The 22,935-nt window shown below is 51.2% G+C and overlaps 1 protein-coding gene across 1 annotated transcript in view; it reads left to right on the forward strand.

Moving 5' to 3' along the window:
* Positions 1-537: 537 nt before the first annotated feature.
* The window catches only part of CACNA2D2 (calcium voltage-gated channel auxiliary subunit alpha2delta 2), a 211,669-nt gene continuing 189,271 nt past the window's right edge, over positions 538-22,935 (forward strand). The window contains exons 1-3 of the mRNA XM_075573647.1: positions 538-576; positions 9,637-9,719; positions 22,197-22,436. Coding sequence (XP_075429762.1) covers positions 538-576; positions 9,637-9,719; positions 22,197-22,436 — 362 coding nt within the window. The remainder of the gene's footprint in view (positions 577-9,636; positions 9,720-22,196; positions 22,437-22,935) is intronic.

Below are 22,935 nucleotides of genomic sequence, written 5' to 3' on the forward strand. Positions count from 1 at the left end.
CTCTCTCTCTCTCCTCTCTCGTCTCTCCTCTCTCTCTCTCCTCTCTCTCTCTCCTCTCTCTCTCTCTCTCCTCTCTCTCCCCTCTCGTAAACAAAGTTTGGTGCTTATCCCATAACACAATAATAGACCGTGGTAAGTTGATCACAAGTTCTTTGTATTGAAAAAGAGACACAAAAAACGACGTTTTGGTCCCCCAGTGGGACCTTTCTCAAGGTGGTGCTCGGGGAAACCGAAACGTCGGTTTTTATGTCTCTTTTTCAATACAAAGAACTTGTTATCAACTTACCTGTGTGCTGTCCCTTGATGTCGTGCTTCAACCGGTATCGTATGGTATATATATATATAATATAGTACCATATAGCAGCGGTGCGCAAACTGGAGGGCCTGGGGGGCGCTAGACTGTCGGCGGGGGGCACGGGGTTTACAGAAGCCCGCGCGCTTCCAGTAAGGCACTTAAATTAAGTGCTGGGGGGAGCGGGCGAAGGCCTCTGTAACCCTCACTTACATTGACTCCGGTGCCTTCTTACATGCGTTGCCATGGCAACGCGACACCATGATGCCGCTGCCAAAGCAAAGGTACGAGGAGGAGGGGCGTAGAGAGAGGGGAACAGCCAACAGGGGGGGGGGGGGGGCGCAGGGAAAAAAGTGTGCACTCCCCTGCCATTTAGTACCACAATATTGGCGTAAAGCAGACGTGGTGCGTATATTTAAAAAGTGAGCTAGATCACAACCAGGGAATTACAGACCAGTAAGCCTGACTTTAATAGTGGGGAAGCTACTTCAATATTTAGTACGGGATAATATTCAGGAATACCTAATGGAAAACCCAATTATTAGTAATAGTCGGCAAGGATTTATGAAGAATAGATCATGCCAAACTTACCTTATTAGTTTCTTTGAGGAGGTAAGTAGGAATTTCGACCAGGGTAATGCAGTTGATGTGGTTTACTTACATATTGCAAAGGCTTTTGATACGGTTCCGCACAAGAGGTTGGTGTACAAAATAAAGCAAATATATGCTAACGGTGGAGGTTTTTTGTTGCCTTTTTCACCCACCATAACTTAAAATGTATATGGTAAACCTACCCAGCCTAGAAATATTGCAAAGCAAGTGAAAACCAACCTCACACTGATGATACCCATCAAGGTTGAAACATGTCTGTGAGTGGTTTGACTTGCTTTGCTAGTCCCATGCTGTGCTTAAAAGCTGTGTGAACAGCGATGCATTTGCTTAAATGGGCTCCATGTGAATGGATATTCCAGGCTAAAAGTGACACATTGTGTGCTCATTTGCATGTCATTTCCCACAATCCCTTGCTGCAGTGGGAGCACTGTATGCTAGATGATGATGGTTGAAAGGCAGGATTGCAGACCTGTCTAAGACATGTGAATACACACACACACACACACACACACACACACACACACACACACACACACACACACACACACACACACACACACTCAGTCAGTCAGTCAGTCAGTCAGTCAGTCAGTCTGTGTGCTGGCTGAGCACAAACCTGTGTGTATGTGCAGGTTCGCTCTGATGGAGAATCTCACAGGATCTCAGAGTTTTCTCACTAATCTAATTCATCCAATGGCAGCTAGAAAAAAATGTAATTTATTTTCTAATTATGCCTTGTCTGGCATAACCGTGTGTTGCCGGCGTGTCGCTACTTAAAATATTTATCTTTGCGCTGCGTGGTCTGCTCAGGGCCCGTGGCACAGGGAGGGGGGGGGGGGTGTCTCGTCTCCTGTAAATAGATTTATTTTGTATTCAGATGTAGCTAAGTGTCTACGGCCACTAAAGCTGAAGTCAGAATTCCACTTAGAAGCCGTCCCTCTGTGTGTGGGGCCTTCACACTGCTCCTGTCCCCGCTACCTCCACCTACCCTGTCCCCACTGTCCCCACCAATCCTGTCCCACCTACCTCCACCCATCCTGTCCCCACGACCTCTCCCATTCTGTCCCCACTACCTCCACCCATCCTGTCCCCACTGTCCCCACCCATCCTGTCCCCACTGTCCCCACCATCCTGTCCCCACTGTCCCCACCATCCTGTCCCCACTACCTCCACCCATCCTGTCCCCACGACCTCCACCCATCCTGTCCCCACTACCTCCACCCATCCTGTCCCCACTGTCCCCACCCATCCTGTCCCCACTGTCCCCACCATCCTGTCCCCACTACCTCCACCCATCCTGTCCCCACGACCTCCACCCATCCTGTCCCCACTACCTCTACCCATCCTGTCCCCACTACCTCCACCCATCCTGTCCCCACGACCTCCACCCATCCTGTCCCCACGACCTCCACCCATCCTGTCCCCACGACCTCCACCCATCCTGTCCCCACTACCTCCACCCATCCTGTCCCCACGACCTCCACCCATCCTGTCCCCACGACCTCCACCCATCCTGTCCCCACTACCTCCACCCATCCTGTTCCCACTACCTCCACCCATCCTGTCCCCACTACCTCCACACATCCTGTTCCCACTAGCTCCACCCATCCTGTCCCCGCTACCTCTACCCATCCTGTCCCCACTGCCCCCACCCATCCTGTCTCCGCTGCCCCCTCCCATCTTGTCCCTGCTGACCCCTCCCATCTTGTCCCTGCTGACCCCTCCCATCTTGTCCCTGCTGCCCCCACCCATCCTGTCCCTACTACCCCCACCCATCCTGTCCCCACTGCCCCCTCCCATCCGGTCCCCTCTGTGCCCCACTTGCTCCCCTCTTCCGTATCTGTGCCCCCTCTCTCTGCACCCATGTACGTCTCTGCGCCCCCTCTCACTGCGCCCTTATCTCATCTCTGCACCGCTGTCGTGTTTCTGCCCCTCTCTCTCTGTGTACCTCCCCCTCTCTCTGCGCACCCCCCCTCTCTGCGCCCCCTTCTCTCTGCTCCCCTCTCCATTTCTGCACGCCCCCCTCTCTCTGCGCGCGCCCCTCTCTCTGTGCCCCCCCTCTCTCTGCGCCCCTCTCCAGCTGCAGGTTTTACTCACTTTTCTATTATTAGTTTATTTTTTCGGCTTCTTAGCTTCTCGAGAGGATTGGCTCTGAATTTTAATAACCCCCAGCCCCCTTTTTAATCTGCCAGACGCTAATCCGTGCGAGGCCAGAATCCCGGGACAAAGGAGCAGTGCGAAGCCGCGGGAAATTACTCATATTCCCACTATTTACACACGCTACCTGTGACTGGGGGACAGGGGGGGTGGTGAGAGAGGGGGGGGTGAGAGAGGGGGGAAGGAGATAGAGAGAGAGGCAATACACAGTATCAGACTGTGTACGTGTTGTGTGTATATCTCAGTGATACACAGTATCAGACGCTGTACATGCTGTGTGTGTATATCTCAGTGATACACAGTATCAGACGGTGTGTGTCCCATGTTTGTATATCTCAGTGTTACACAGTATCAGACGGTGTATGTCCTGTGTGTGTACATCTCAGTGTTACACAGGATCAGACGGTGTATGTCCTGTGTGTGTACATCTCAGTGATACACAGTATCAGACGGTGTATGTCCTGTGTGTGTACATCTCAGTGTTACACAGGATCAGACGGTGTATGTCCTGTGTGTGTACATCTCAGTGATACACAGTATCAGACGGTGTACGTGCTGTGTGTGTATATGTTACGCTGTGCTCACCACGGAAAAGGAGGGACCCTGAAACTGAGGTGAGATGGGTAACAAACTGCACCCACAGCTACGGGGACACGCCTGGAAAGTGGAAAATAGGCGTCTGGAACCGTCTGGGAGTATAAGATAAAGTAAGATACTCGCCAGACGAGAAGGGAGGTTCCAGAAGATAGCTGGTACCGAGAGCCTGGGGTTCAGAGCCGGGAGGTAGGTCGGAATCCGCAAACCGAGGTAAAGGGGTCGGGGTGTCCAGAAGGTCAGGATACAGACCAGGGGTGTCCAGGAGGTCAGGATACAGACCAGGGGTGTCCAGGAGGTCAGGATACAGACCAGGGGTAGAAGACCAGAGCGGATCCACAGCCAGGCCGGTTCGGTACGCAAGGGATCACTAAGGAGACAAAAAGAGACAGGAACTGAGGCAGGCACGGCCGTGGTTAACACAGGTCATACAAAGCTATGCTCAGCCAAAGAATGAATGGCTGAGCAAGGTATAAGTAGGAGGAAGGACCAATAGGGAGAGGGGGAGTAACGAGGGAGCGGCCCCAGGGAAGATGGAGATTGGAGGGGAGGAAACTTACCACAGCTGCGCTGGAAATGCAGCTTGTGAGCGGTGCACGCGCATCAGGCGTGTGCGCCACGCGGGAGAGGCGCGCGCGGCCTCAGCTGGGGGCGGGAACTCCCCCTGAGGGAGGACGTAGAAGTCCTCGGCCGTGCGCGCGCATGCGCGAGTTCAGTAGCCGCCGCGGGGAGCGGAGGGGAAGGAAGATCCCGCCCACGGCGGCGAAGGGGGAGAGCCGGAGCGCAGGAAGTGAGGTCGCGGGAGGAACCCCCTTAGGGAGAGGTGTTCCCCCGGACCTCACAGTATATCTCAGTGATACACAGTATCAGACGCTGTACGTGCTGTGTGTGTATATCTCAGTGATACACAGTATCAGACGCTGTACGTGCTGTGTGTGTATATCTCAGTGATACACAGTATCAGACGCTGTACGTGCTGTGTGTATATATCAGTGATACACAGTATCAGACTGTGTACGTGCTGTGTGTGTATATCTCAGTGATACACAGTATCAGACGGTGTACGTGCTGTGTGTGTACAGTATATCTCAGTGATACACAGTATCAGACTGTGTACGTGCTGTGTGTGTATATCTCAGTGATACACAGTATCAGACGCTGTACGTGCTGTGTGTATATATCTCAGTGATACACAGTATCAGACTGTGTACGTGATGTGTGTGTATATCTCAGTGATACACAGTATCAGACGGTGTACATGCTGTGTGTGTATATCTCAGTGATACACAGTATCAGACTGTGTACGTGCTGTGTGTATATCTCAGTGATACACAGTATCAGACGCTGTACGTGCTGTGTGTATATATCTCAGTGATACAGGGTATATGTTTTATTTGATCGCCTGGCTCTGTACTTGACGGAGGATTGATGCTGGGAGAGAGGTAACAATTCAGGCATCCGGCTTTCTGCTGTCTGAGTTACTGACCATCATCCCTCAGCCCTGGCAGATTTATAGGGCGGCTGCTCAGGAAATGCAGACAGTGCGTGTGAGTGAGAGAGCTGGGGTGGGGGGAAGAGATAGAGCGCAAGAGGCAGTTGCCACGTGGGGGGAGAGGAACAGGGTGGCAGCTCCCACATGTGGCAGCGTTGCTCCCACATGTGGCAGCATTCTGTTCCCTCCACGGATACTTTGTACAGGACCTGCGAGAGTTGAATTGCGGAGTTTCCCAAGCCCTGCAGTGCCTTCACTCCTCAGTGCTGCAACACATTACAGAGCATGCAAATCGTTGCTGGCAGAGAAGGGTTATACGCCATTGTCACGTACGGCACACCTGTGAGCATGTCACCTGCATACTGGACAGGGGTTAATACACAGTTCACTTTTCACCTTCGCAAAGGTCCCTCATTTGAACAATATCTCCCTTCAATCCGTCCCCATATAGCACCTGTCATGAACAGCACACAAGTGAGCACGTTACCTAGATACGCAATCAGGATTAATACACACTCTAGCCAACGCACCTTTCTCCTGCGCAAAGGTACCTCCAATGAGTTAATATTAACCCCTTACTCAATTACAATCCTATCTATACACTTCCGCCACCTGAGAAATTATGCAAATAAAGGATGTAAATTAATATCTGCCAGGGTTTCAGGTCCCTGTTTATTATAGGAAAAACTATGCGTGCAAAAATGTAAATACTCTCTCCAGAGCGTGCAAAAGTTCATTCAGAGCCCCAAAGCATCACTTATTCAATGTTTTAATATATATAAAAATATAGTGCTTAGATTTCAGAAAAAGGATTACAAGAACATACAATTACAGTAAATTACAGTTTCTTAAAATAACAGGATAAAACAAAAACTGAAATCCCTATAACCTACGGTACCATGCAGTATGTCAGGATTTTCTCCAACAGAGGTCACTGGCGAACGATTGAGAAATCACGTGTTCGGTCCAAAACATACCTCTGTTGAAATCTGATTTTCATCATTCTTTTCTCAGACTTAAGTACCATTTTCCCCCATTGAAACAACATAAGCCTACCCCTGTCATAAATCCGGCGTGAGATTGACAGTTTTATGACAGAGTAAAAAAAAACTTCTACAAAAACGACGTTTAATCTTTCCCTCAGTATATACACGCACTCATAACTTCCCCTCTCGAATATTTACACGTGAGCTACATTAGTAGATTCAGGGGTTTATGACGGACGCAACGAGACTAAGTATGACCATCATAATCCTAAATTTGAGTGACAAATGGATATCTGTCCTCGGCACCTCTTACCCAGGCAGTGTGTATACTCGTTCCCTGCCACTCTGTGCCATGATTACAGATCTATAACTCTTAGTAGGTACAGTAGATGACATCACATGATATTCTCATTTTTAATAAAGCCCACCAACGAAAGCATAACCTGTGTGTCACCTCTCTCTGGAATGTTCCAGTCATTATTCACAAACATTGAGGCTTCTTTGAGGCTGACAGGCTAGTCTCTGGTTAGCGTTTATAACTTCTAAACCTCACATGTGTCACTTTTCATGGGCTATCCATGATAGGCCCCTCACAATTAAGTCCTCTTTGAAGACCAGCACATACCCAGAAAATGTCTTGACTGTTATAAACCCAATATATGGTATTTTTTATCCCAAATTGTTGCACCATTAACCCCTGAAGCACCAGATGGATTAAAATATCTAATATCTCATGTTATTATCATGACATCCATGTTACCCACTGTGATAGTAGGGGTAAATGTGACTGCTTTTAATGAAGGTCAAGACTGCCATTGCCGCTACCTGTCAGTAATACATTTTGTATTATGTTATATGTATGTATGTCTTTATTTATATAGTTTTTTCCAGGAGGTAGGGGAGAACAGGAATCAATGTGTCATAAAAAACAACTAAAAATACAACAGGGCAAATAAAGTTTTTAAATTTGAGAGATGTATGGAGGGGTAATCTTGCAGATGGAAACTCACATGGTCTCAGTGTAATGAGTTATACAATATAACAGTGTAATATGTATGTGTGTGTGTGTGTGTATATATATATATATATATATATATATATATATATATATACACACACACACACACACATGTAGAGGTATCAGTACTGTGTTAGCCGAGCTTCAATAATCAAAAAATAAATAGACAATACCGTTCTGTGGCTAACGAAATTCTTTTATTTGTGCGAGCTTTCGAGATACACTTATCTCTTCTTCCGGCGATGTTACAATGATATCTTCCATATTTTCATGTAACATCGCCGGAAGAAGAGATCAGTGTATCTCGAAAGCTCGCACAAACAAAAGCATTTCGTTAGCCACAGAACGGTATCGTCTATTTATTTTTTGATTATATATATATATATATATATATATATATATATATATATATATATAATAATAATGGTGAAAGACAGGGTTGCAGACCTGTCTAAGACATGCAAATGAATATACAGGAATATTTACAGTTGCTATATATATATATATATACATATTTATATTCACTATTTGTGCCCACCCATATTTTCTGTGTATTTATCTAGTGCCATAAATGTACATAGCGCTTCACAGTAGTAATACACATGACAATCATATAAATAACAAATAATACAAATAATAGATCTTGGGAATAAGTGCTTCAGACATAAAAGTAACATTTAGGAAGATAAGTCACTGCTCCGAAGAGCTTACAATCTAATTGGTAGGTAGAAAAAACATACAGAGACAGTAGTAGGGCATTCTGGTAAGTGCGTCTGCAGGGGGCTAAGCTTTATGTATCATGTGTATAGTATTAGCCACGGTGCTACTCATATGCTTCTTTAAGCAAGTGTGTATTAAGGTGGGTCTTAAAGGTGGATAGAGAGGGTGCTACTCGGGTATTGAGGGGAAGGGCATTCCAGATGTGTGGGGCAGTCAGTGAAAAAGGTTTAAATCAGGAGAGGGCTTTTATATACAAAGGGGGTAGAGAGAAGACATCCTTGAGCAGAACGCAAGAGTCGGGATGGTGCATAGAAAAAAATTTGGACTGAGATGTAAGGAGGGGCAGAAGAGTGTAAAGCTTTAAAAGTGAGGAGGAGAATTGAATGTGTGATACGGGATTTGATCGGAAGCCAGGAGAGGGATTTCAGCAGGGGAGACGCCGAGACAGATTTAGGAAATAGTAGAGTGATTCTGGCAGCAGCATTTAGGATAGATTGTAGGGGAGACAGGAAGGCCGGACAGCAGGAGGTTACTGTAATCGAGACGGGAGAGAATGAGGGCCTGAGTCAGAGTTTTAGCAGTCATGCAACAGAGGAAAGGGCGTATCTTTGTAATATTGCGGAGGAAAAAGCGACAGGTTTTAGATACGTTTTGAACTTGAGAGGAGAATGTGAGAGAGGAGTCAAGTGTGACCCCTAAGCAGCGTGCTTGGGCTACTGGGTGAATGATCGTAGTTCCAACAGTAATGTGCAATGAGGTAGTAGGGCCAGGTTTGGGAGGAAGTATAAGGTGCTCTGTTTTTGCCATGTTAAGTTTTAAGTCGGCGGAGGGTCATCCAGGATGATAAAGCAGAGAGACATTCAGAAACGTTGGTCTGTACAGCAGGTGTAAGGTCAGGGGTTGAAAAGTAAATTTGAGTCTCGTCAGCATAGAGGTGATATTTAAACCCAAGAGATGTGATTAGGTCTCCTAGAGAATGTGTGTACAGAGAAAAGAGACGAGGTCCCAGGCCAGAGCCTTGGGGTACCCCCACAGAGAGATCGATAGAGGAGGAGGAGGTGTTAGCAGAAGAGACACTGAAAGTACGATGGGAGAGGTAGGATGAGATCCAGGATAGAGCTTTGTTCCGAATACCAAGAGTATGGAGAATGTGAAGGAGAAGAGGGTGGTCCACGGTGTCAAATGCTGCAGAGAGGTTGAGTAATATGAGCAGAGTGTAATGACCTCTGTCTTTGGCAGCATGGAGGTCATTAGTTATTTTAGTGAGGGCTGTTTCAGTCGAGTGAGCAGTGCGGAAGCCAGATTGTAGAGCGTCTCGGAGAGAATAGGTGTTGAGAAAATGGAGCAAGCGAGAGAATACAAGACGTTCAAGGAGTTTAGAGGCAAAAGGCAGGCGGGAGACAGGTCGATAGTTAGAAAGACAGGTAGGGTCAAGCTTGCTGTTTTTGAGTAATGGTAAAACTGCTGCATGTTTGAAGGAGGAGGGAAAGGTACCAGAGTAGAGGGAGGAGTTAAAAATGTGTGTGAGCGTAGGGATTATAGTAGGAGCAAGAGGTTTTAGGAGATGGGAGGGAATGGGTGTCACGGGAGACCAGGTACTTACACATTTATACGGGGATCATATCACTGAGCAAAGCCAATAAGTAAAATACATTGTGATTTATTCCGTAGAAACAGGCAAACGCACATTGGATTACAATAGGCAGAAGAAAATACACTTACTGGGGGTTTGGGGTTGAAAAACTAACTTTTCTGATTGAAACAGGTTGACCAGGACTTAGCCCCCAAAGTCCTGGAGCTCATATCGGCACGAGCCTCCAGCAGCTCCCGCACTTTCCACTCCAAATGGTGCTGAAAGTCTGACTTAGAAAATATCTGGCTCCAGACTTCAGCCGCTGTCCGCTGGAAATGGTACTGAAAGCGGGACTTTTCTGCTTAAAGTCCTGTAGCTGTTTCCTTGCTGTCTCCACAAGGCTTCTTTTGATCGGTCCGACCCCTCTGTGAAGGTTACACGCTTTGAACCTTAGAATCACAGGTCGGATCAGTGTTCTGATCTCATCTCTGGGCTGGCAACTGACATTCTTATAACTTTCACGAAGTCAGTCCCGCAGTATTGCCGCCAACCCGGAACATGGGAACTTTGACGTCCTGTGGAGCCGGGCACCTCTAGCTTCAGCATGGCACAGGGGCATGCGTGAAAATCGCCATCTTACTCACTTGTCATGCAAAGCCCCTGCAGGGCTGAGGTGCCTCTATGTCTAGGGAGGGGACTGCTTGCCAGGATGGTTTGCAATCTTCCCAGGACAGGGACACTTAACTCAGCCATCCTGTTTAGATGGCTTTCACACCTCTGTTGGTATGTGTGACTTTGATCTACGGACTCAGAATCAGACTTGATGTCTCCACACCCTAGTAGCCATAAGCCCCCCTCTGAGTCTTGCAGGACAAAGACCCAGCTTATGTTACAGTGAAACAGAATATAACATTTTAAAACATACCAGCTTTAATAAACTATACTTTTCTACTCTTCTTTATTAAAATGTGCTAAGTCTCTTTGGTGTGAGAGATAGAGTGAAAACTGTAACTGTTTTCCCCACTAGCCATATCTCTGACCCTCAATAAATACACTAAAAAAATAAAGACGTTTCTTTATTCTAATAAAAAAACTCCTCAGCCTTATACCTGGCTGGAGCACTCCCCTGAACCCCTATACTTGGTTCAGGGTACCTGGCAACCCCCCTTATACTAGGGACATTTTGTCTGTTGCAGGGATGCATTAACCCCTTCATGCCCCATTTACCTTTCCACTTTGTGCTGCAGCAGGACATCCTGGCGGTGAGTCGCAAGAACGTTTCCAGGGTGTTTGCCCGGAGCAATGTGCTTTGATATATCGGAGAATCTTACTTGATTCCTGGATACATCTTTGGGGTATCCTGTAACTTTGGAACCCCGATACATACACACATTCTGTAAAGACTATCTCCGGCAAACCCACCCTGAAACTTACAGCCTAGAAATCTCCTGATCCCAGCACCCCGAGAAAGGCAAAAACACAATATCTTTAATGTCGCATAATTTGCACACAGTCACAGTGACGCTCTTGGACCTTAACAAACAGCTAAGGGGTAACCAAGTGGGCTTAACCTTTATTAGTGAGCCTGGTTACCCCCTCACCGTCAAAATGGGGTCAAGAGGGCAAGTGGTAGAGGGAGAAGAGGAGATCAACAGTGACAGATCCTCCTCTGAGACAGCAGAAAAAGTCAAAGAAGGCAGGAAGAGAGTTAGGAAGCGGTGTAGGATGTGAGGAGGAAACAGAGGGGATGTCCTGACGTATGGATTCCACCTTTTCCTTAAAATAGTCATCAAAGTCCTGAGGTGAGATGGTGGAAGAAGAGGAGGCAGCTGAGGGTGGTCTGAGTAGAGAGTCAAAGACAGAGAAGAGTTGGCGTGGGTTAGACTTGTGCGTGTTGATTAGTGAAGAAAAGTAGGTTTGTTCAGCCGTAGAGAGGGCAGAGTTGAGACAGGATAGCATAAATTTGTAGTGAAGGAAGTCTGTGAGAGTGTGAGATTTCCTCCAGAGGTGTTCAGAGGAATGAGTCCAGGAACACAGCATGCGCGTGTGTGAATTTAGCCAGGGTCTGGGGTTAGAAGGGCGAGGACGGCAGAGAGAAAGCGGGGCATGTAGATCAAGAGAGGAGGACAAGGCAGAGATTTTAGTTCCTGACCAGGTAGTCAGGGTCTGGAGCAGAACTGATAGAGGAGAGGGAGGAGCATAAACTGGAATCAAAAGCTGGTACAGTAGGTTAATAGAGCGCAGGTCTCTGCAGAAACGAGGGGTAGATGGAGATGGAGAAGGGGAGAAGCGAGAGCAAGAGAGAGAGAATGAGATGAGGTGATGGTCAGAGAGAGGAAAGGGGGAAATGGAGGAATCAGAGAGAAAACCATGTCTAGGTAGTGGCCATCCTTGTGGGTGCTGGCTGCAGTCCACTGTTGAAGGCCAAAAGAAGAGGTTAGAAAGAAAGCGGGAAGCCCAAGAGAGAGAGGGGTAATTAATGTGGCAATTGAAGTCCCCAAGGAGAAGAACGGGAGTCTGAGGAGAGAAAGAAAGAGAGCCAGAATTCAAAGTGAGAGAGAAAGGCAGAAGGGGGATGAGTAGAGGTAGGTGATAGATGACCCCCACGTGGACAGGGAGAGGAGAGATCTGGACAGTGTGAGCCTAAAAGGAGGGAAAAGCAAGAGAGGGAGGAAAAGGAAGGGTTCGTTAACGGCAGAGAATGTGTGTACATGTGTTCTGTAGCCTGGTTCCAGCACTTCAGAGACAAGGGGTTAATTTTGTTTTCAGTTGGGAATGTTGTAAAGTGGGCTGTGATCTTCCCAAGTAACTGTCTTTGTTGTTGCCCTGCCCCTCTTCCCCACCAATCAAGGGCTGGGTCATATTGCAAACACCTAGCTAGATGAGATAAGATCAGCTCTTTGTTAGCTGTGAGCTCAGAGTATTTTTGTTGCAGCAGCTAGAAGCTGGGAGAAGCTGCAGTGTCCGTTCAGTACTAGTGCTAAGCCTGGAGTCCTGTCGCAGTGGACTCTGCAAGAAGGAAGAACAGGGTAAATCTCTTTAGGAAGGTCCCTGAACCCAGGTTTATATGGTACCCCAGTTTCCCAGTTGTAAGTGTGTGTGTTGTTTTGCTGTAAATAGTTGTGGATATTTCTTTTTCTAATAAATGAATGTTATAAACTCTGTATTTGTCTGGCGATTTGATCCCTGGGGTGTTAGTCCTGGTCTCCCGTGACACCTGCATCTTTCAGGAGTGCCAATTCTGCTACTGGATATTGATCTGGGGTTTTTAACCCTTTCATGGAGGCGCTGGGCCTCTGTGTCACTCGTAAACCATTGTCCCTGTCACTGGAGACCAGCACTTTTAACACTTTTTTTTTTAACCTTCTGGGATCATTCAATAGGCAAAACAAGGTAATTGAATAAAATTAGGTTTATTCGGGTGAAACCCGCATACACACAAAAATACAGAAGAAATACACACTTACTGGGGGTCTGGGGGAAAAAACTAGACCCAAATAGGTGCGTGGTGCCTGCTTTCAGAAGGCTTACCCTGACCGGGACCTCAACCCGAGCTTCCTGGTACTCTTTTTGGGTAGAATACCAAACCGCGACCGCTACGTTCTATTCTGAGAACTTGGTCCTCGCGTCTGACTTTGCCTCAGCTAGACAGGCTTTCCTAGCTCCAAAAATGAAGCCGGTTGCTCTGCTATTCGCAACAGAGCAACTTTGAAAAGCCCACCAGCGCCTCACCGACTCAAGCCACTAGATGGTCTGGTTCTCTGCTCAGGCACTCTCCTTACATACACTCCGCCGAGACATCTCTAGCATGGAAGTCAGACTGGTGGCCATTCAGACCGTGGGACTTTTCCCCTCAGCCAATCATAAGCCGGAGGCTTGCCTGGCTTTACCCAATCAATGAAGGGGGCGTGCATAGGCTCAGGATGACGGCAAAGCAGGAGATAGGAATTGGCCAATAGAAAATGCGCCTACGAGCAGCGTCTTTCCCCAGCCAACGCATTGCCGCCCGCTAGGCAGGCGCCACCAGGTCTGGCAGTCCATGCGGTGCCCCAGCGAGGTGCCCATGTTCTCCGGACTTGGTACTCCGTCCTCCCCCGTTTTCAACTGTTCTGACACCTTGCCCATCTGTCCCTTTGATCCGCCATTGCCATGCAGACCCCCTGGCTAATTACATGGCACACTTTTACATTGAGAACATGGTCCCGAGAACTTGGACCTTAAAACATGGATCCGAGAACTTGGACACTAAATCATGGATCCGAGAACTTGGACACTAAATCATGGATCCGAGAACTTGGACCCTAAAACATGGATCCGAGAACTTGGACCTTAAAACATGGATCCGAGAACTTGGACCCTAAATCATGGATCCGAGAACTTGGACCCTAAAACATGGATCCGAGAACTTGGACACTAAATCATGGATCCGAGAACTTGGACACTAAATCATGGATCCGAGAACTTGGACCCTAAAACATGGATCCGAGAACTTGGACCTTAAAACATGGATCCGAGAACTTGGACCCTAAATCATGGATCCGAGAACTTGGACCCTAAAACATGGATCCGAGAACTTGGACACTAAAACATGGATCCGAGAACTTGGACCCTTAAACAGGCTCCTGCACAGTGTTTTAAAAACCATTTGCAGAACGTGCTGGCAGGGCACAGATTTCCCATAGAGTTTCATTAGGGTTCCATAACACACCCCGTCTTATGTACAGACGCGTACCCGCAAATCATACACTATTTGCGGGTAAAATATCAGTACTACTGGTATCTCCGGTCAGCAACACTTTACACAGACTTTAACTCTATTTGCCCCCCAACATCCCACCCTTAACCTCCCGCTCCCAAAGTCCCGGTCCTACAGCTTTTTCCTACAAGGGACCCTTCCCACACATGGCATCCCTCGCTTATAACCCTGCAGGGGCCAGTATAATGGGAACAGAGTTACAGGGAAACATAACCATGTACATTACTAGACCCAAGAGCTGACACTCTCAGCTCTTTACACGGTTTTTAGGGACAGCCAGCCGGGCTTCACCTTTATTATGAAAGCTGGCTACCCCCCACCGTCACAATCCCCGCAACCCTTACACACGGAATAAATGGAATTGTTTCCATGTTCGCATTCTCGTAGCACAATAAAGAAACCACAATAAACAGAATATTTCAGGATCCACACGCTCCCCTCCTCACCAGCTTCTCCCCCACACCCTCCCCTCCTCACAAGCTTCTCCCCCACACCCTCCCCTCCAGCTTCTCCCCCACACCCTCCCCTCCTCACCAGCTTCTCCCCCACACCCTCCCCAACAGCTTCTCCTCCACACCCTCCCCTCCTCACCAGCTTCTCCCCAACACCCTCCCCTCATCTCCAGCTTCTTACCCTCACGCTCACCTCACCAGCTTCTCCCCCACACCCTCCCCTCCTCACAAGCTTCTCCCCCATACCCTCCCCTCCAGCTTCTCCCCCACACCCTCCCCTCCTCACAAGCTTCTCTTCCACACCCTCCCCTCCAGCTTCTCCCCCACACCCTCCCCTCCTCACCAGCTTCTCCCCAACACCCTCCCCTCCTCTCCAGCTTCTTACCCTTACCTCACCAGCTTCTCCCCCACACGCTCCCCTCCTCACCAGCTTCTCCCCCACAACCTCCCCTCCTCACCAGCTTCTCCCACACACGCTCCCCTCCTCTCCAGCTTCTTACCCACAAGCTCCCCTCCTCACCAGCTTCTCCCCCACATGTTCCCATTCTCTCCAGCTTCTCCCCCACACCCTCCCCTCCAGCTTCTCCCCCACACCCTCCCCTCCTCTCCAGCTTCTCCCCCACACGTTACCCTTCTCTCCAGCTTCTCCCCCACACCCTCCCCTCCAGCTTCTCCCCCACACGCTCCCCTCCTCACCAGCTTCTCCCCCACAACCTCCCCTCCTCTCCAGCTTCTCCCCCACATGCTCCCCTCCTCACCAGCTTCTTCCCCACACGCTCCCTCCTCACCAGCTTCGCCCCCACATGATCCCCATCTCTCCAGCTTCTCCCCCACACGCTCACCTCCTCACCAGCTTCTCCCCCCCACGCTCACCTCCTCACCAGCTTCTCCCCCACATGCTCACCTCTTCCCCAGCTTCTCCCCCACACGCTCACCTCTTCCCCAGTCTGTCCCTCGCACGCTCACCTCTTCCCCAGCTTCTCCCCCACACGCTAACCTCTTCCCGAGCTTCTCCCCCACATGCTAACCTCTTCCCCAGCTTCTCCCCCACACACTCCCCTCCTCACTAGCTTCTCCCCCACATGCACCTCTCCTCACCAGCTTCTCCCTCAAATGCACCCCTCCTCACCAACTTCTCCCTCACATGCTCCCCTCCTCTCCAGCTTCTCCCCCACACGCTCCCCTCCTCTCCAGCTTCTCACCTACATGTTGGAGTTTTAACACTGTGTGGGAGAAGAGATCATGGGGAGTTAATTGTTAACGAAGCCGTAATTATGTGAATTCAGGCAGAAGGAAAAATTCACAAGCTTAGTATTAGAAATGAGGGTTTATTTGACTAAAACAGCGACTGGTAATTCCCGTTACCCCGTGAAGTAATGTCCGGCCTTGTAACTGCCCCCCCCCTGCCCCCCACCCTTTCACAAACCCAAATTCAATCGGCGTTTCTAAATTGCACAGTTCTTTAGACGGTAGCGGTATTTACCGGCGCTTTCCCGGGACAGCGCGGTTTTTATTACAGCGCATAACCCACAAATAAAAGGGGGGCCAATCAGACGATCCTTTTCCCTCCGACTCTCGGGGTCATGGGGAGCTCGCTCTGCCGCTGAGTCCGTGAGCGACTTCCCCCACCCCGGAGCTGTGGACATCGCCAGGGGGCAAGCTGGGCCCCTTCAAGTGGCGTTGGCAGCCAAGAAGCAGATGAGTGACCCACCCCGAGCCGCAAGACAAAGAGGGAAGCGACGGAGGAGGGGGCCGGGGCAGGACTACAACTGGACAGACCCCTCGCCGGGTGATGTCAGGGGTTGCGAGCAAGTCCACCAATCGGCGCTGACGCCTTCCATCCGGTATGCGAGACACAGAGACAATAGACGATGACACGTGAGATGTACCACAAAAGAGTCGGGCGCCAATTTGGTACAAACGAGGCTCGCCCTCCCCCTGCAGAGCTGCCAAAATAAGGGTCAGGATGGCGTTCCGACGCGTTTCTAGTCCGCTCGAGCCCTGCACGTACAGCGCGGTGTGCGCCATGTCAGAAAATCTCCGCATTATCAGGCCGTGTTTAGCATTGTTTTTGCGTGCTTTGGTGTCACTGCGGGAGTCACACGGATCGCTGCATTCTCCCGGGGGAAGTGATTTCCTTTTCTGTAAGCGCGGTATTGATTTCACGTCTCGTTCCGAGGCGCGGGGACAGAATGGGGATAAGTATCACCGCTGGCCCCTCTCAGAAAGATGAAGGAAGCAATAAGTTAGGAGACAGGCCGGATCCTGTATTAATAAGAGGAGGAGGGGCAGAGGCAGGGAGCCGGCAGCGGGTGACAGAGAGGAAGGGCATTAAAAAGCAGTGGTACCGTGTGCGGGAGAGGCAGCTGCCCATACACCGGGGGACATGTCTAATTATTAATGAAAGGTTTGTGCTGTCATTGAGAAAGGAAATCCATCTGCTCAGCACCAGATCCAAACTTTAGGCTTGTGAATAATTAAAGGCGGTGGTACTCCATACCACTCGATACCTGCAGCGTTCTGCTGTGGCGTTTGGGGCTCTGGCAGTGACGGGGTTAGCAGCCTTATTGAGGGGTAGCTGTGTAACTGGGAATATACTATAACAAATGAGCAATTAAGTAGAGAGCTGGTTATTGAGCGGTTAATGACGTATGACGGTCCGTATATTACACGGAAGCACACGGGAACAGGAAATCTTTATAAGCAGTGTCCCGGGAGACAGCAATTTAGGGAGCCCAACATCACGCGTGTACATGTACACGTCTCTTTATCCGGTGTGATGAAGCACACGCTGCTGCACACACACACGCTCGTGCAAATGCTTTCTTGTCTCACACACGCACATGTGAACACGCACACGCTTCCTCTGCAGTGGGATGCTTTCTAGGCAGGCTCATGTATGCACAGGGAGCACATGCAGCATCCATGGCACACACGTGCACACACTTTCTTGGCACACACGTGTTAGCACTCAGCTCCTCCCCTTCGTTAGCACTCAGCTCCTCCCCTCGATATCACCCTCAGCTCCTCCAGTCGTTAGCACCCTCTGCTCCTCTCCTCGCTAGCACTCGGCTCCTCCCCTCGTCAGCACTCGGCTCCTCCCCTCATCAGCACTCGGCTCCTCCCCTCGTCAGCTCTCGGTTCCTCCCCTCGTTAGCACCCTCAGCTCCTCCCCTCGTCAGCTCCTCCCCTCGTCAGCTCCTCCCCTCGTTAGCACTCGGCTCCTCCCCTCGTTAGCACCCTCAGCTCCTCCCCTCGCTAGCACTCATCTCCTCCCCTCGTTAGCACTCAGCTCCTCCCGTCGTCAGCACCCTCAGCTCCTCCCCTCGTCAGCACCCTCAGCTCCTCCCCTCGTCAGCACTCGGCTCCTCCCCTCGTCAGCTCTCGGCTCCTCCCCTCGTCAGCACTCGGCTCCTCCCCTCATCAGCTCTCGGCTCCTCCCTTCGTCAGCACTCAGCTCCTCCCCTCGTCAGCACTCAGCTCCTCCCCTCGTCAGCACCCTCAGCTCCTCCCCTCATCAGCTCTCGGCTCCTCCCCTCGTTAGCACTCGGCTCCTCCCCTCGTTAGGCCGGCATTATTCCTCTCTGCTCAATGTGTTCGCCGCCGGGAGATAGCCCCATGACGTGAATATATCGTGCAGCGACTTTGTGACGCGTCTCTGATAACGGGTTCAAACGCCGGACCCTCAAACAGAAGAGGGGAGGCGGGCGGGATCTGTAACCCTTTAAACAACAGCATTGCGATGTCTTGCCCTGAAGAGCTTGCAATCTAATGATAGCGCATGGCAGACTGTAGCATAGGTGGGATGCCTCCTGGGACTGCAAGCTTTTGTATCATTGTTAGATAAAGCGGTGATGTCACACGCTGCGTTTGTACTACGCCACGGAACATGTGAGTGCCTTACACATGAGACACTGTAATAATGACAGAATCTTTGTTGCAGAGGCGCTCTCCGCAGGGGGAGGGGCACCCACTGATCTCTCCCCAGGCGCTGATGGGTTTATGACCCCTCAGATGCACTTTTCCCAGGTCTGTGCGATGAGATAATGTTATCTCCGACAGACAGAGCATTCGGGGATAAGGCTCAGGCTCGCTGTGACTCCCTGTGCCCTATACACAAGGTATACACACCCTCCTTCCCATACACACCGAATAAACACCCCCTTCCCATACACGAGGGATACATTCTCTCCCCACCCCCCTCCTCATACACACCAGATAAACACCCCCTCCCGTACACACGGGGTACACACCCCGTACACATCCCCACGACTCCTCCTATTACCCCATATAACCGCTCTATATCTCCTATTACCCCATATACCCTCTCCCTATCACTCCTCCTATTGCACCATATAAGCGTTCTCTATAACTCCTATTGCCCCATATAACTCCTCCTATCGCCCCATATAACCTCTCACTATAACTCCTCCTATCGCCCCATATAACCTCTCACTATAACTCCTCCTATCGCCCCATATAACCGCTCCCTATAACTCCTATTACCCCATATAACCGCTCCCTATAACTCCTCCTATTACCCCATATAACCTCTCACTATAACTCCTCCTATCGCCCCATATAACCGCTCCCTATAACTCCTCCTATTACCCCATATAACCGCTCCCTATAACTCCTCCTATTACCCCATATAACCGCTCCCTATAACTCCTCCTATTACCCCATATAACCCCTCCCTATAAGTCCTCCTATTGCCCCATACAACCTTTCCCTATCACTACTCCTATTACCCCATATACTCACTCCCTATAACTCTTCCCGTTACCCTATATACCCGCTCCCCTGTTATACAGATGGCGGGGTCGCAGTGACCCCGCGTCTCCGTCTCACAGGCGGCGCTGTGCGTGCGCGAGACGCCTGCGATCTCCAGCTGTCTGGGGTCACTTATGAAGCAATTAATAGAAGATTGTGCCGTTCTCAGCCTCCTCATCCCCGTGTGTGAAGCTGTAATTTGCTACATTGTGCAGCTGGCTAATTTCCGTGTGTGCGCGCGGCGTTAGAGAAGGTACGCCCCGCAGTGCGGGGTTTCCGAGTTCTCTCCTCTCCCAGTCCTGTTTCATGCTTTCTCTCCTTGCCGTTCCCCCTTTCCAGCTCACGCAGCCAAAAGAATTATTACTGTGCACTCAAAGCAAAATTGCATTTAAAAATGGCAGCCACAAAGGCATTTAGCAGGGCAAGTGCTTAAACGTAATTACACCGCGAGCAAAGCGTCACTCCCTGTGACATGTTCAACAATCAAATCTTGCCTGGCGTGCTGGTGCCGACCCCGGAGTCTCGAGGATCTATACCGCCCTACGGATACGCTCGTAATAACCGCCTTTCTCACTTCTGCCCCTCCCCCCGCAGGGTGACAGTGACACAGACAGAAGGGAGCTATGAGTCTGTCCCTCCCCCCGCAGGGTGACACAGTGACACAGACAGAAGGGAGCTTTGAGTCTGTCCCTCCCCCCCCCCCCCGCAGGGTGACACAATGACACAAGCAGAAGGGATCTATGAGTCTGTCCCTCCCCTCGCAGGGTGACACAGTGACACAGACAGAAGGGAGCTATGAGTCTGTCCCTCCCCCCGCAGGGTGACACAGTGACACAGACAGAAGGGAGCTATGAGTCTGTCCCTCCCCCCGCAGGGTGACACAGTGACACAGACAGAAGGGAGCAATGAGACTGTCCCTCCCCCCGCAGGGTGACAGTGACACAGACAGAAGGGAGCTATGAGTCTGTCCCTCCCCCCGCAGGGTGACACAGTGACACTGGCAAAAGGGATCTATGAGTCTGTCCCTCCCCCCGCAGGGTGACACAGTGACACAGACAGAAGGGAGCTATGAGTCTGACCCTCCCCCCCCCCCCGCAGGGTGACACAGTGACACAGACAGAAGGGAGCTATGAGTCTGTCCGTTCCCCCCCGCAGGGTGACACAATGACACAGGCAGAAGGGATCTATGAGTCTGTCCCTCCCCTCGCAGGGTGACACAGTGACACAGACAGAAGGGAGCTATGAGTCTGTCCCTCCCCCCGCAGGGTGACACAGTGACACAGACAGAAGGGAGCTATGAGTCTGTCCCTCCCCCCGCAGGGTGACACAGTGACACAGACAGAAGGGAGCAATGAGACTGTCCCTCACCCCGCAGGGTGACTCAGTGACACAGACAGAAGGGAGCTATGAGTCTGTCCCTCCCCCCGCAGGGTGACTCAGTGACACAGACAGAAGGGAGCTATGAGTCTGTCCTTCCCCCCGCAGGGTGACACAGTGACACAGACAGAAGGGAGCAATGAGACTGTCCCTCCCCCCGCAGGGTGACACAGTGACACTGGCAAAAGGGATCTATGAGTCTGTCCCTCCCCCCGCAGGGTGACACAGTGACACAGACAGAAGGGAGCTATGAGTCTGTCCTTCCCCCCGCAGGGTGACACAGTGACACAGACAGAAGGGAGCAATGAGACTGTCCCTCCCCCCGCAGGGTAACACAGTGACACACACAGAAGGGAGCTATGAGTCTGTCGCTCCCCCGCAGGGTGACACAGAGAGATGTCTCTAGGGCTATGTCTCCATTTACGAGGTCTCTGGGAGAGTCTCCCAGACTGTCTCTCTGTAGAGTGCAGAATTGGTGTTAATTTAGTCTGATGGCGTGTCCTGCGGGTGACGGCGTGTGCTGCAGGTGACGGCGTGTGCTGCGGGTGACGGCGTGTGCTGCGGGTGACGGCGTGTGCTGCGGGTGACGGCATTTGTAGCGTGGTGTGAAGTTGTCTGTAGTGTGTGACGTGAGGAGCTCCAGCTCTGAGCAGCTCACGTCCCCCCTCCCTTCCAGCTCTGAGCAGCTCACGTCCCCCCTCCCTTCCAGCTCTGAGCAGCTCATGTCCCCCCTCCCTTCCAGCTCTGAGCAGCTCACGTCCCCCCTCCCTTCCAGCTCTGAGCGGCTCATGTCCCCCCTCCCTTCCAGCTCTGAGCAGCTCTCATCCCCCCTCCCTTCCAGCTCTGAGCAGCTCACATCCCCCCTCCATTCCAGCTCTGAGCAGCTCACATCCCCCCTCCCTTGCAGCTCTCATCCCCCCTCCCTTCCAGCTCTGAGCAGCTCACGTCCCCCCTCCCTTCCAGCTTTGAGCAGCTCTTGTCCCCCCTCCATTCCAGCTCTGAGCAGCTCACGTACCCCTACCATTCCAGCTCTGAGCAACTCTCATCCCCCCTCCCTTCCAGCTCTGAGCAGCTCACGTCCCCCCTCCCTTCCAGCTCTGAGCAGCTCACATCCCCCTACCATTCCAGCTCTGAGCAGCTCTCATCCCCCCTCCCTTCCAGCTTTGAGCAGCTCACATCCCCCCTCCCTTCCAGCTCTGAGCAGCTCACGTCCCCCCCTCCCTTGCAGCTCTGAGTAGCTCTCATCCCCCCTCCCTCCCAGCTCTGAGCAGCTCATGTCCCCCTCCATTCCAGCTCTGAGCAGCTCTCCTCCCCCCCTCCCTTCCAGCTCTGAGCAGCTCACGTCCCCCCCTCCCTTGCCGCTCTGAGCAGCTCTTATCCTCTCTCCCTTCCAGCTCTGAGCAGCTCACGTCCCCCGCCCTTCCAGCTCTGAGCAGCTCACGTCCCCCCTCCATTCCAGCTCTGAGCAGCTCACGTCCCCCCTCCATTCCAGCTCTGAGCAGCTCTCGTCCCCCCCACCCTTCCAGCTCTGAGCAGCTCACGTGCCCCACCTCATGTCCAGCTCTGAGCAGCTCACGTCCCCCTCTCCCGTTTAGCTCTGAACAGCTCACTTCCCCACCTCACGTCCAGCTCACGTACCCCCCTCACATCTAGCTCTGAGTAGCTTGCGTCCCCCCCTCCCTTCCAGTTCTGAGCAGCTCACCTCCCCCTCCCTTCCAGCTCTGAGCAGCTCACGTCCCCCCCTCCCTTCCAGCTTTGAACAGCTCACATCCCCTTTCCAGCTCTGAGCAGCTCACGTCCCCCCCTCCCTTCCAGCTCTGAGCAGCTCACGTCCCCCCTCCAGCTTTGAGCCCCTCCGATATGTTATTTAATGCAGTTATTTTACTAACGCAGTCTGTGAGCGAGTAAAAGGGTCGTGCGGAGATCCAGAACAAAGGCTTTCTAATTATACACAGTGCAGGTACATTGCGGGAAGCAGCAGTGTCAGCCTCCCCCCTCACACACAGGCAATGCCAGCCTCCCCCCTCACACACAGGCAGTGTCAGCCTCCCCCCTCACACACAGGCAGTGTCAGCCTCCCCCCTCACACACAGGCAGTGTCAGCTTCCCCCCTCACACATAGGCAGTGCCAGC

This window comes from Ascaphus truei, chromosome 17 (assembly GCF_040206685.1).
Source record: "Ascaphus truei isolate aAscTru1 chromosome 17, aAscTru1.hap1, whole genome shotgun sequence".
Lineage (NCBI taxonomy): Eukaryota > Metazoa > Chordata > Amphibia > Anura > Ascaphidae > Ascaphus > Ascaphus truei.